The sequence below is a fragment of the Gracilinanus agilis genome, chromosome 1, assembly GCF_016433145.1.
Source record: "Gracilinanus agilis isolate LMUSP501 chromosome 1, AgileGrace, whole genome shotgun sequence".
Lineage (NCBI taxonomy): Eukaryota > Metazoa > Chordata > Mammalia > Didelphimorphia > Didelphidae > Gracilinanus > Gracilinanus agilis.
The window spans coordinates 800,439,917-800,453,343 of NC_058130.1; the positions used below are offsets into that span (position 1 = coordinate 800,439,917).

At 38.3% G+C, this 13,427-nt stretch overlaps 1 protein-coding gene across 1 annotated transcript in view; it reads left to right on the plus strand.

The window, feature by feature from the left end:
• The window catches only part of ZNF594 (zinc finger protein 594), a 57,731-nt gene extending 44,509 nt beyond the window's left edge, over positions 1-13,222 (plus strand). The window contains exons 3-4 of the mRNA XM_044656738.1: positions 11,759-11,974; positions 12,951-13,222. Of these exons, the coding sequence (XP_044512673.1) occupies positions 11,759-11,974; positions 12,951-13,222 (488 nt within the window). The remainder of the gene's footprint in view (positions 1-11,758; positions 11,975-12,950) is intronic.
• Positions 13,223-13,427: the final 205 nt, after the last annotated feature.

The following is a 13,427-nucleotide window of genomic DNA, read 5'->3' on the forward strand; positions in this document are numbered from 1 at the left end:
AAAAGGTCAGGATTGGTATTCAGAAGGTAGCAGCAATTATTTTAATAAGACCCAGAGACAAGTAGGGAAAAGTGGAAAGGGATAAAGAGGTAGAGGTGTGCCTCTTAGATGGGAGGATGTAAGAGTGAAGGGAGTCTGAATGGAGAAGAGGATGAGGAAGAGGCAAGCAGAGAGTATCACTCACAGAACCATGGACTAGAGTTGGAATTACTAGGAAGCCTAGACCCGAAGGAGATGAGAGAGGGCTGGGGGCAGGAGTTAGGGTCTTTGGGGAAAAAGAAAAACAGGCAAGCAGGTCTCTGTGTGTGAGATCAGTGTGTATCTAGGGTGGATAGTGCTTGTTTCCCTCCTATTCATTTCCTAACCATATTAACTTGGGCAAGTCACAAATTTACTGCCACAGCTCCAAGATTATGTAAATTTATTAAAAACTCTAAAATGTCAGTCTTTTCTTCTTAAGACAGCCCCTCTCTAGTCCCAGTACATTTTCTTTATGCATAGAATGCTTTCACCCTTACTCATCCAACCAAATCATAGGATCCTAGATTTAAAGCTGGAAAGAATCTTAGAGGCCATTGGATCCAACCTTTTCATTTTACAGATAAGGAAACTAAGATACAGAGTGGTCAGAGACTTGTCCAAGTTTATAAAATTAATAAAGACTGGAGGCAGAATTTGAATCCAAGTCTTTCTAAATCTACGAGTAGTGTTCTTTCCAGTTTACCACACTGCCTTTCATAACCCACCATAATCCACTTCAACTCAACTTCCAAATTCCATTTCTGACCATCCCAGTCCTCAATGATCTCTACTCCCTTATCTGAGCTCTAGCAGCCATTAGCATTTGTCCTACAATTTAGCACATAATTGTTCTCTCATTATTTCATTGGAGGAAAAATCACTTAGGAGAATTGAAAGCCCTGGGAATGAATTCTGAGATGTACTGCCTCCTTACTGGTTTCCTTTGAAGTTTAGCTCACAAGAAAACCTCTAGGTGAGGCTTTTCCTGATTCCCCAAGTGCTATTTTCTTTTATTTATTTTTACATATTTATTTATGTAGATGGTGTCTCCCCTGTTAGAATGCATGTAAGCTTTTTGAGGACAGGGACCATTTCATTTTTGTCTTGGCATTCCCTTAGTGCTTAGCATACTTGCTGGCTCATAAGAGCACACAATATATGCTTGTTGAGTGGTTGAGTAAGATAATATCTGTAAAGCATTTTGCACAGTGTTTGGCATATAGTAGGTGCTTAATAAGTGCTTATTTCCTTCCTATTTATTTCCCAACTGTATTGAAAAGTCCCAACCTCTCCAAGAAATTCACATGGGTTTAATCACCTAGAAGGGAAGCCAAGAACTGGGAGACTGGGAGGTGGAAGGTTTAAAGATTAAAAGAGGAATGACATAAGGCAAAGACACAGAGATCTTCAGCTTAGTGTCAAGCAGTCAGGTCATACAAGTCAGAAAGAGACTGGCTGAGCCTGCCGCACTGATTTTATTATAGAATACTAGGACTGGGGGTTGTCAATCAAACAAGCAAACCAACAGAAGCATTATCATAATATGACATTCAATTACAAGATAAAGGAATGATAGCAACATAATTGTACAGCAGGATGCCCAGGAAAGAAGCTCCTTTGAAGGTTCTTCCTAACTTTGATCAAGCCTTCTTCCTCCAGAACACTGTCCCAAACTTACTCAGATGTTAATTATAGGTCTTTGACATTACAAAAGACCTTTACAAATTGCTTGCTAGCCTTCAGACTGCAGATACTAGTGTTAGGGTTCAAAATGGGTGGCCTCCAGAGGAACATATGAGACAATGCAATCAGAGCAGGAGAAAGCTTTATTGCCAGCGCGCGCTGGGGAAACTCAGCAAAGAGAGTCCCGAAGTGTGCAGTCAGAAGAGGGAATATATATGTTTCTGGGATATAGGTGCCTTTGTCTTGGGGTGAGCTAATAGCTAGACAGAGGGAGTAGGGAATGCTTTCAGGTGCCACAGGACATGATTCTTAATCTTCAAGGTTGTTCCGTTTAGGAGTTGTGTCCCTGGGCTGTCAGCCAGGAGTTGTGTCCCTGGAACCTTGAGTCAGAGAGATAACTGACCCGCTTGGGCATGACGTTATCCAAAACCCCCTGCTTAATTGCCAAGTTTAGCTTTTTGGCCATAATATTCTTATAAGCTATAAGCTATAATATTTCTATAAGCTTTTTTGGCTATAACACTAGTAGAGGTTTAATTTTTAAGTTCCACAAATTTAAGTCCCATCCAATTTAAGGATTCAGAAATCAATCATGTGAAATATTAGAAATCTATCCATAAGTCTTGTTCATGAACACTTTGCTCATCAGAGTCAGCTTTTGAATACATCTTCATGATTCATTATAACTGAAACCCTTCATGTATTAACATGGGCAAGTCACACATTTACTGCCACAGCTCTAAGATTATATGAATTTGTTAAAAACTCTAAAATGTAAAATCACCCGAGACAATATAAAATACTTAGGAATCTATCTACCAAAACAAACACAGCAATTATATGAAAACAACTACAAAACACTTTCCAAACAAATAAAACTGGATTTAAACAATTGGAAAGCCATTGATTGCTCATGGGTAGGACGAGCTAACATAATAAAAATGACAATCCTACCCAAATTAATTTACCTATTTAGCGCCATACCTATCAAGCTACCAAAAAACTTCTTTACTGAATTAGAAAAAACTATAACAAATTTCATTTGGAATAACAAAAGATCAAGAATATCAAGGGAAATAATGAAAAAAAAATGTGAAGGAAGGGGGCCTAGCAGTACCAGATATTAAACTATACTATAAAGCAGCAGTCATCAAAACAATATGGTACTGGCTAAGAGATAGAGAGGAGGATCAGTGGAATAGACTTGGGGTAAATGACATCAGCAAGACAGTGTATGATAAACCCAAAGAGCCCAACTTTTGGGACATGAATCCACTATTTGACAAAAACTGCTGGGAAATTTGGAAAACAATATGGGAGAGATTAGGTCTAGATCAACATCTCACACCCTACACCAAGATAAATTCAGAATGGGTGAATGACTTGAATATAAAGAGGGAAACTATAAATAAGTTAACTGAACACAGAATAGTATACTCTTCAGATCTCTGGGAAAGGAAAGACTTTAAAACCAAGCAAGAGTTAGAGAAAATTACAAAATGTAAATTAAATGGTTTTGATTATATTAAACTAAAAGGTTTTTGTACAAACAAAAACAATGTAGTCAAAATCAGAAGGGAAACAACAAATTTGGAAAAAATCTTTATAACGAAAAACTCTGACAGGGGTCTAATTACTCAAATATACAAGGAGTTAAAGCAACTGTATAAAAAATCAAGCCATTCCCCAATTCATAAATGGGCAAGAGACATGAATAGGCAATTTTCAGGTAAAGAAATCGAAAGTATCAATAAGTACATGAGAAAGTGTTCCAAATCTCTAATAATTAGAGAAATGCAAATCAAAACAACTCTGAGGTATCACCTCACACCCAGCAGATTGGCTAAAATGAAAGAAGGGGAGAGTAATGAATGTTGGAGGGGATGTGGCAAAATTGGGACATTAATGCATTGCTGGTGGAGCTGTGAACTGATCCAACCATTCTGGCTGGCAATTTGGAATCATGCTCAAGGGGCTATAAAAGACTGCCTGCCCTTTGATCCAGTCATACCATTGTTGGGTTTGTACCCCAAAGAGATCATAGATAAACAGACTTGTATGAAAATATTTATAGCTGCGCTTTTTGTGGTGGCAACAAACTGGAAAAGGAAGGCATGTCCTTCAATTGGGGAATGGCTGAACAAACTGTGGTATATGCGGGTGATGGAATACTATTGTGCTAAAAGGAATAATAAACTGGAGGAGCTCCAGGTGAACTGGAAAGACCTCCAGGAACTGATGCAGAGCGAGAGGAGCAGAGCCAGAAGAACATTGTACACAGAGACTGATACACTGTGGTAAAATCGAATGTAATGGGCTTCTGTACCAGCAACAATGCAATGACCCAGGACAGCTCTGAGGGATTTATGGTAAAGAATGCTACCCACATTCAGAGGAAGAACTGCAGGAGAGGAAACATATAAGAAAAGCAACTGCTTGAACGCATGGGTCGGGGTGGACATGATTGGGGATGTGGACTCGAAACTACCACACCAATGCAACCACCAACAATTTGGGAATAGGTCTTGATCAAGGACACAGGACAAAACCAGTGGAAATGTGTGTCGGCCATGGGTGGGGGGACAGCGGGGGGTGAAGGGGAAAGAAGGAGCATGAATCATGTAACCATGTTAAAAATGATTATTAATAAATGTTTAAATTTTAAAAAAAAGGAAGGGAAACATACAATAACCATAGCCACGAATGTGAATGAGATGAACTCATCTGTAAAACAGAAGAGGATATTAGGATGGATTAGAAAGTGGAGTCCCCATGTAAGCCATTCACAAGAAACACACTTGAAGCATAATAATTCAGAATTCAAATGAGAGGCTAGAGTGACATGCTTCAGATGAAATGAAAAAAGAAGCAGGGGTATCAATTAGAATTAAAGACAAGGATAGTAAAAATGACGCAACAAAATTGCTATTGGGGAACTGCTGATGTCAAATACAAAGCATCCTGTGCTGTTATGTGTATATTTTTGTGGGGGTATGGAGTCAGGAGTGAGGTAAGCAGAAGCCTGTTGAATGACTAATATTCACTTGGAACCTAATCTAGTATTTTAAGTGTTAAAAGCAATTGGCTGAATCCTGTCAGTCCTGACCTATTATTGTTGCCTTGCAATTCTCTACTCAAACTTTGCCCCCTAATTAAGAACCCAACACAATTCTTTATGTGTTCTTCCATAGTATTTCATTACCTGCTGGTTCTTTAAGGTACTCTACCAGTCATATGGAGTCAAGGAATCTGCTTTTGCAATTATGTAAGAAATATTTTGAAGCTTCTTTGAAAAGTTCCTCCTAATGGCCTTGTAACTACTTTTTTTTTAACTTTCCCCTAAAGTGCGAAGTGCTGGTTGATCTCCATTTCTCCTCCCTGACGTCAGGAAAGGCTTGAAGGAAGGATTTAAGGGCACTTATTGTTTGCATTGTGACTCTCCTCTTATCTGTTGCTGACTTGATGCAGCACCCATGAAGAGATAAAAATGGTGAAGGGGTGAAAGTGTGGATCAGCCCTAACTTCTGAAACTGCCATTCAGCAAAGTGAATGAAACATGACCTTTATCATCTCTAACAGTGACATGTAAACAAAGATGAAGAAAATGATGACATCAATAATGGTATATCAATAAATGGCATCATTTAAAAAAAACTCTAAAATGCCAATCTTTTCTTCTTAAGACTGTGATTATTTTGATTTTAACCACCAGTTCCCCCAAATTCATGAGTAGCTCCAGAATTTGAGTGCCCCACATGAGGACTCTCTCTTGGTTGGTGCTTCAGTGGGACACTCTCTTCAGCATGAGCTTTGGTGATATTCTTGGTGGTCTTAGCCTCATGTGCACTGAAGGTTCTTGGGGTGGATTTTTCAGCATCTCCTGGCTCTTTGGATATCCGCTTCCTAATAAGGATTTTGAATTCTGGTGGGATTCGCTTTTGGATTAGCATTTGCGGTCTGGAGGCATTAGGATTAGGATTTAGGATATTTGTAGCTAGATGATTTTTTTCTACTTCTTTCCTATATTTCCCACTGCACAAGAACCAATCACAGCTTCCCAATTTGCCTAGCACTGCCCAAGGGAGGGCAGTGGCCTTGTGGCCTTTGGGGATGAACATGAATGCTAGGGCAGGGGCGGGGGAGTCAGGAGATGATATAAAGCAGGGGTTGGCAACGTATGGCTCTCAAGCTCTTTTGAGGGCCAGATATGGCTCTTTCTGCAGGAGCCATAAAGTCAATTTTTTTTCAGGCACTGTTACAGGAACGCGCACTGCGAGCACTGTATGGCTCTCAATCCACTGAGCTACCCAGCTGCCCCCAGTGGATTATTTGTGGCATTTATGGCTCTCACGGCCAAAAAGGTTGCCGACCCCTGATATAAAGGGTTAAGCAGGAAGTTCACAATCTCTGTCTCTGTCTCTCTCTCTCTCTCAATTGAGGTTAAGTGACTTCCTGAGTTACACAACTGGAAGTTTCTGAGGTACATTTGAACCCAGGACCTCTTTTGAGCCACTATGATAATGAGATTAAATCTACTCTGCCCTTGCTTATATTTAATCACCAAAGATGTAAACACCACCATTTGATTCACAAGTGGGGAGGACTGTGACCCACATGTGCAAAAGTTGGTGACAAATCAGAATTGACTGACTGCCCCCTGGGCAGTCCTAAGCAAAGCATCTGTTGTGATTGGACACCTAAACTAAGAGAAGGCACAGGAAGTGACAAAATAAATGACCTAGATAAATTAAGAGAACTTCCAGGGCTTGGCCCTTTTTGGACTCTTCTTCTGGTTCCCAACTTGGCCCTGGAGGAGCACTGGACCCGAGACCCTGAGACTTTGGTGAGACTGTTCTTAAGTCTTTCCCTTAGAACTACATGTGGTGAGTGAAGAAGTCTGACTACCTTAGCCTCTGGAGGGGCCCTTGATTGGGAGAAGCCCTCATGACTAAACCCTTTATTGATTGACTTTTAGGCTCTCCAGCTGGGCCTCTGGAGCCCAGCCAGAGTAAAACCCAGACTTGAATACAAATCTAGTTCATTAAGTTAGATCTCTTATTCTGCCCTCTTCTCATCTCTCTACTTCCACTCTCTCCTATATTTTGTAAATAAATTACTAAAATCATTTTAGGAATTGGTATTCTATGTTCACTTAACTTATTTATAGTTTCCCTCTTTATATTCAAGTCATTCACCCACTCTGAGTTTATCTTGGTGTAGAGTCTGAGATGTTGATCTAAGCCTAATCTCTCCCATATTGTTTTCTAAATTTCCCAACAGTTTTTGTCAAATAGTGGATTTTTGTCTCAAAAGTCAGGCTCTTTGGGTTTATCATACACTGTCTTGCTGATGTCACCCCAAATCTATTACACTGATCCTCCCTTCTGTCTCTTAGCCAGTACCATACCGTTTTGATGACTGCTGCTTTATAGTACAGTTTAATATCTGGTACTGCTAGAACCCCTTCCTTCACATTTTTTTTCATTATTTCTCTTGATATTCTTGATCTTTTGTTATACCAAATGAACGTTGTTATAGTTTTTCCTAATTCAGTAAAAAAGTTTTTTTGGTAGTTTGATAGGTATTATGCTAAATAGGTAAATTAATTTGGGTAGAATGTCATTTTTATTATGTTAGCTCATCCTACCCATGAACTATCAATTTTTTTTCCAATTGTTTACATCTAGTTTTAATTGCTTGGAAAGTGTTTTCTAGTTGAGTTCATATAATTCCTGTTTGTCTTAATAGATAGATTCCTAAGTATTTTATGTTGTCTAGGGTGATTTTAAATGGTGTTTCTCTTTCTATCTCTTGCTACTGTGATGTGTTGGAAATATATAGAAATGCTGATGATTTATGTGCATTTATTTTGTATCCTGCAACTTTGCTAAAGTTGTTGATTATTTCTACATGCTTCTTAGTTGATTCTCTAGGATTTTTTAAGTAGACCATCATATCATCTGCAAAGAGTGATAGCTTAGTCTCCTCATTGCCTATTTTAATACCTTCAATTTCTTTTTCTTCTCTAATTGCTACTGCTAGTGTTTCTAGTACAATGTTAAATAATAGAGGTAATAATGGGTATCCTTGTTTCACTCCTGATCTTATTAGAAAGGCTTCTAATTTATCCCCATTGCAGATGATGCTTGTTGATGGTTTTAGGTATATACTGTTTATTATTTTTAGGAAAGGTCTTTCTATTCCTATACTTTCCAGTGTTTTCAACAGGAATGAGTGCTGTATTTTGTCAAAGGCTTTTTCAGCATCTATTGAGATAGTCATGTGATTTTTGTTTGTTATTGTTGATATGGTCAATTGTGTGGATGGTTTTCCTAATGTTGAACCATCCTTGCATTCCTGGTATAAATCCCACCTGATCATGGTGGATGATTCTCTTGATCACTTGCTGGAGTCTCTTTACTAGTATTCTATTTAAGATTTTTGTATCTATGTTCATTACGGAAATTGGTCTGTAGTTTTCTTTCTCTGTTTTTGATCTACCTGACTTTGGAATCAGTACCATATTTGTGTCATAAAAGGAGTTTGGTAAGACTCCTTCTTTGCTTATTATATCAAATAATTTGTATAGTATTGGGGTTAGTTGCTCTTTGAATGTCTGATAGAATTCACTTGTGAATCCATCAGGCCCTGGCGATTTTTTTCTTAGGGAGTTCTTTGATGGCTTGTTCAATTTCTTTTTCTGATATGGGCTTATTTAAGTATTCTATTTCTTCTGCTGTTAATCTAGGCAATTTGTATTTTTGTAAATGTTCATCCATATCTCCTAGATTGCTATATTTATTGCCATATAATTGGGCAAAATAGTTTTTAATGATTGCCTTAATTTCCCCTTCATTAGAGGTGAGGTCTCCCTTTTCATCTTTGTTACTGTCAATTTGGTTTCCTTCTTTCCTTTTTTTAAATAATTTTTTATTTTTAGAAAAATTTTCCATGGTTACATGTCATGTTTTTACTTTCCCCTTCAGCCTCTCAACCCCTCACCCCCCCCTCCGCTGTAGCCAATTCGCATTTCCACTGGTTTTATTATGTGTGGTCAGTCAAGACTTATTTACACATTATTGATAGTTACATGGGTGTGGTCTTTTCAAGTCTACATCCCCAATCATGTCCTCATCAACCCAAGTGTCCAAGCAGTTGTTTTTCTTCTGTGTTTCTACTCCTGTAGTTCTTCCTCTTCCACTATGTGGGTAGTGTTCCTTTCCATAAATCCCTCAGAATTGTCTTGGGTCATTGCATTGCTGCTAGTACAGACATCCATTACATTTGATTTTACCACAGTGTATCAGTCTCTGTGTACAATGTTCTTCTTCTGCTCCTTTCACTCAGCATCACTTCCTGGAGGTCTTTCCAGTTCACATGGAATTCCTCCAGTTTATTATTCCTTTGAGCACAATAGTATTCCATCACCAACATATGCCACAATTTGTTCAGCCATTCCCCAATTGAAGGGCATACCTTGCTTTCCAGTTTTTTGCCACCACAAAGAGTGCAGCTATAAATATTTTTGTGCAAGTCTGTTTATCTATGATCTCTTTGTTTTTGTACAAAGAAAAACAATGCAACCAAAATCAGAAGGGAAACAACTGGGAAAAATCTTTATAACAAAAAATTCTGACAGAGGTTTAATTACTCAAATATACAAGGAGCTAAATCAATTGTATAAAAAATCAAGCCATTCCTCAATTAATAAATGTGCAAGGGGCATGAATAGGCAATTTTCAGATAAAGAAATCAAAAGTATCAATAAGCATATGAGAAGGTGTTCTAAATCTCTAATAATTAAAGAAATGCATATCAAAACAACTCTGAGGTACCACCTCACACCTAGCAGAATGGCTAAAATGATAGCAGGGGAGAGTAATGAATGTTGGAGGGGATGTGGCAAAATTGGGACGTTAATGCACTGCTGCTGGAATTGTGAACTGATCCAACCATTCTGGATGGCAATTTGGAACTATGCCCAAAGAGTGATAAAAGAATGCCTGCCCTTTGATCCAGCCATAGCATTGCTGTGATTGTACCCCAAAGAGATCATAAACAGACTTCTTTCCTTTTTTTATTAGATTGACCAGTACTTCGTCTATTTTATCTGTTTTTTCAAAATACCAGCTTCTAGTCTTATTCATTAATTCAATAGTTCTTTTACTTGCTAATTTACTAATTTCTCCCTTGATTTTTAGTATTTCTAATTTAGTTTTCATCTGGGGATTTTTAATTTGCTCGCTTTCTAGTTTTTTAAGTTGCATGCCCAGTTCATTAATCTCTGCTCTCCCGAGTTTGTTAATATATGCACTCAAGGATATACATTTCCCCCTGAGTACTGCCTTGGATGCATCCCACAGAGTTTGGTAGGATGTCTCATCATTGTCATTCTCTTCAATGAAATTGTTGATTGTTTCTATGATTTCTTCTTTGACTAGCTGGTTTTGGAGAATCATATTTTTTAATTTCCAATTAGTTTTTGATTTGCCTGTCCAGGTGCCCTTACTAATTATTATTTTTATTGGATTATGATCTGAGAAGGTTACATTTATTATTTTTGCTCTTTTGCATTTGTTTGCAATGTTTCTATGTCCTATCATATCCACATGCAGCTGAAAAGAAGGTGTATTCCTTTTTGTCCCTATTTATTTTTCTCCACGTATCTATTAAATCTAATTTTTCTAGGACTTCATTCATCTCTCTTACCTCTTTCTTATTTATTTTTTGGTTTGTTTATCTAGATCTGAAAGAGGAATATTTAGATCTCCCACTAGTATGGTTTTACTATCTATTTCCTTCTTGAGATCTGCCAGTTTCTCCTTTACGAATCTGGTTGCTATGCCATTTGGTGCATACATATTGAGCACTGTTATGTCTTCATTGTCTATACTGCCTTTAATCAGGATGTAATGACCTTCCCTGTCTGTTGAAAGCCGTTGGATGTAAAGAGCCAATTGGAGAAATAGGGTAAAATTTAGGGCCTGTTATCCGGATTCCCTAGTGACCAATCTAGGCTGAGACAGTCTTTGTGTTTGGTCCTGGTCACCTGAGCCCTGAAAAGCTCTGGTACCAGCAGGTAGATTAATCCAAAAACAACTTGACCCCTCCAAGAGGCTATTGGGAGTCATTTAGAGAAACAGAGTCTGTAATAGATGTTTTATCTGGATCCCATTACAAAATCATCGGCAAGTAAAACTGTGTGTATGATTTTTCTGCACTGCATGTCAGATGCAGATTGAATGGACCATCTAAGATAAAAATCTGAGGCTCCTCTTTTGATTCATTTTAGATCCCCACATTTTCTCAATATTCTTATTGGAAAGCTTTGAGTCCTTAACCAGACCAGCAGCTACTGAGTTAACAATATCTCTCCTTGACAATTTCTCTCCTTGATAATTAAGAAGCCTGAAACCTAAAAAATATATTACTTAGATAAGGACTGGAGCCGGGCAATTTAGTCCAGACTATCTGACCAGGTGCAGATCTGTAAATCAAAGCAGAACGCAATTAGTAAACATCTCCATGAAATTTATTTCTGCTTCCAGAATTATCCCCTACTAATTGGTGGTTGGAATTTGGCCCTTGTCCTTGCACCCATATCTCTATTTTTTAGGCTTTAATGAATTGTGTATGATTTGTAACCCCTTCACAGCTGTGATTCTTTCTTTGTGTTCTTTGTTTGAAACCAGTATAAAATAAAGTCCAAAATCCCATAGTGTTGGATCAGCATGGGCTAACCGCTAGTTCGGCTGTTCTCAGTTTCTTTTTCCTGTCTTAGCAATCCGACGCCGTAAAACGCCACTCAGGACCCCTACCATATAGAACTGGTCCTCTACACCTGTCTTTTATAATCATATCTATTTTAACTTTGGCTTTGTCAGAAATCATAATTGCCCACTCCTGCCTTCTTTTTTCTCATTTGAGGACCAAAGGATTTTGCTCAAGCCCTTTACCTTAAACTTGTGTATGTCTACCCGCCTCATATGTGTTTCTTGTAGACAACATATGGTAGGATTTGGGTTTCTAATCCACTCTGCTATTTGCTCTCACTCTGGTGAGAAACCTTATGAATGCAAGCAATGTGGAAAGACATTTAGTCGGAGCTCCTACCTTACTATACATCAGAGAATCCACACTGGTGAGAAACCTTATGAATGCAAGCAATGTGGAAAGACATTCAGACAAAGAGCCAATCTTGCTCGACATCAGAGAATCCACCCTAGAGAGAAGTCTTATAAATGTGAGCAATGTGGAAAGACATTCATTCAGAGATCCTATCTTGCTACTGTTATGTGGGTAATTTGAGGAAAGGTGTTTGGGATAAGGGAAATTGAAAGGAGGATGTTGGAGACTTGTTAAGTGGGTAATCTCGGTTTCAGGTAGGCTGGGATTAAAGGAGATTCAGGGTATAATAGGACTGAAGTCAGGAGTATAACACAGAAGGGAAACAGAGATCTTTTAGGGAGAAGAGAAGTTAAACTAAACAGACAAACACAGCAGGCTTACAGACTGGGACTTAGACTCAAACACAAGCCGAGGGAAATAGACTAGACTGAAATTAACAAACAGGCTTTAGTTAATTTCACAGGAAGGGATCTATTTTGAAGTAACACCTTCCTTCAAGATGGATACCGGCTTCCCTCTAAGCCCAGAGTATGTTGTCTCTTTCCCTCTTCTTCCCACTTGATAACTAACAGACAAATTACACTAATAGGGCTATTGAAACACAAAAGGGTTTATTTTGTTTGAAGGATGTTTGTTAGGAACGTGGATCAAAGGAAAGCCCTATCATTTGTCTCAGGAACCTCAGGTGGGGCAAGGGAAGTAAAGATGGAGTCTCAGTAAGGACCTGCCTTAAACTGAGTTTTACTAGGTGCTATCTAAAGGGAATAAATGATGATTTGACTAACTATAACTAATGCTGTCAAATAGGTAACCCTTCACAGATTTAACTCCTCTCTAATTACACTCCTTATTAACTTCACAAATATATAGGTAAGGGAGGGAAAAGGCAGGGATGGTAATGGGAAAGGAAGATATAAAGGATTTATCTAAATAATAATTTCTTAATTAAATATGTCAAAGCTAGGCTCAATTTCAATATTAAAGTTAGGTCAGAGACAGCTCAGCTGATTCACAACCTCCCTCCACGGAAGATCCTGCCAACTGCCTTTTCTCCTCAAGATTCTAAACTCTAACAGCTTTTGGAACTCAGTCAAAGCTAGAAAAAACTGTATCCCCCAATTCTGTATACTACACTACACATCGAAGAATCCACAATGGGGAAAAACCATATGAATGCGAGCAATGTGGGAAGACATTCAGACAGAGATCCAAACTTGCTGTACATCAGAGAATCCACACTGGGGAGAAACCTTATGAATGCAAGCAATGTGGAAAGACATTTGCATGGAGCTCCAGTCTAGCTCTCCATCAGAGAAACCATAGATTTTCACACACTCTCTCATTGCTCAAAATAAGACAATTCACTCCAGTGTGCCATAAGATCTACTAAGATTAGGTCCAAGTGGACATATGATTTAGACCTAAAGTGTGATGCCACAAGCAAATTAAGGAGCATCCAGTAGTTTACCCTTTAGAACAGTTTATTGATAAGGAAGGAATTTATGGCCAAATGAGAAATAGATAACATTATGTGATGTGACAGATAACTTTTATTTTATTAAATCCAAAAGCGTTTGTATAAACAAAAACAGTGC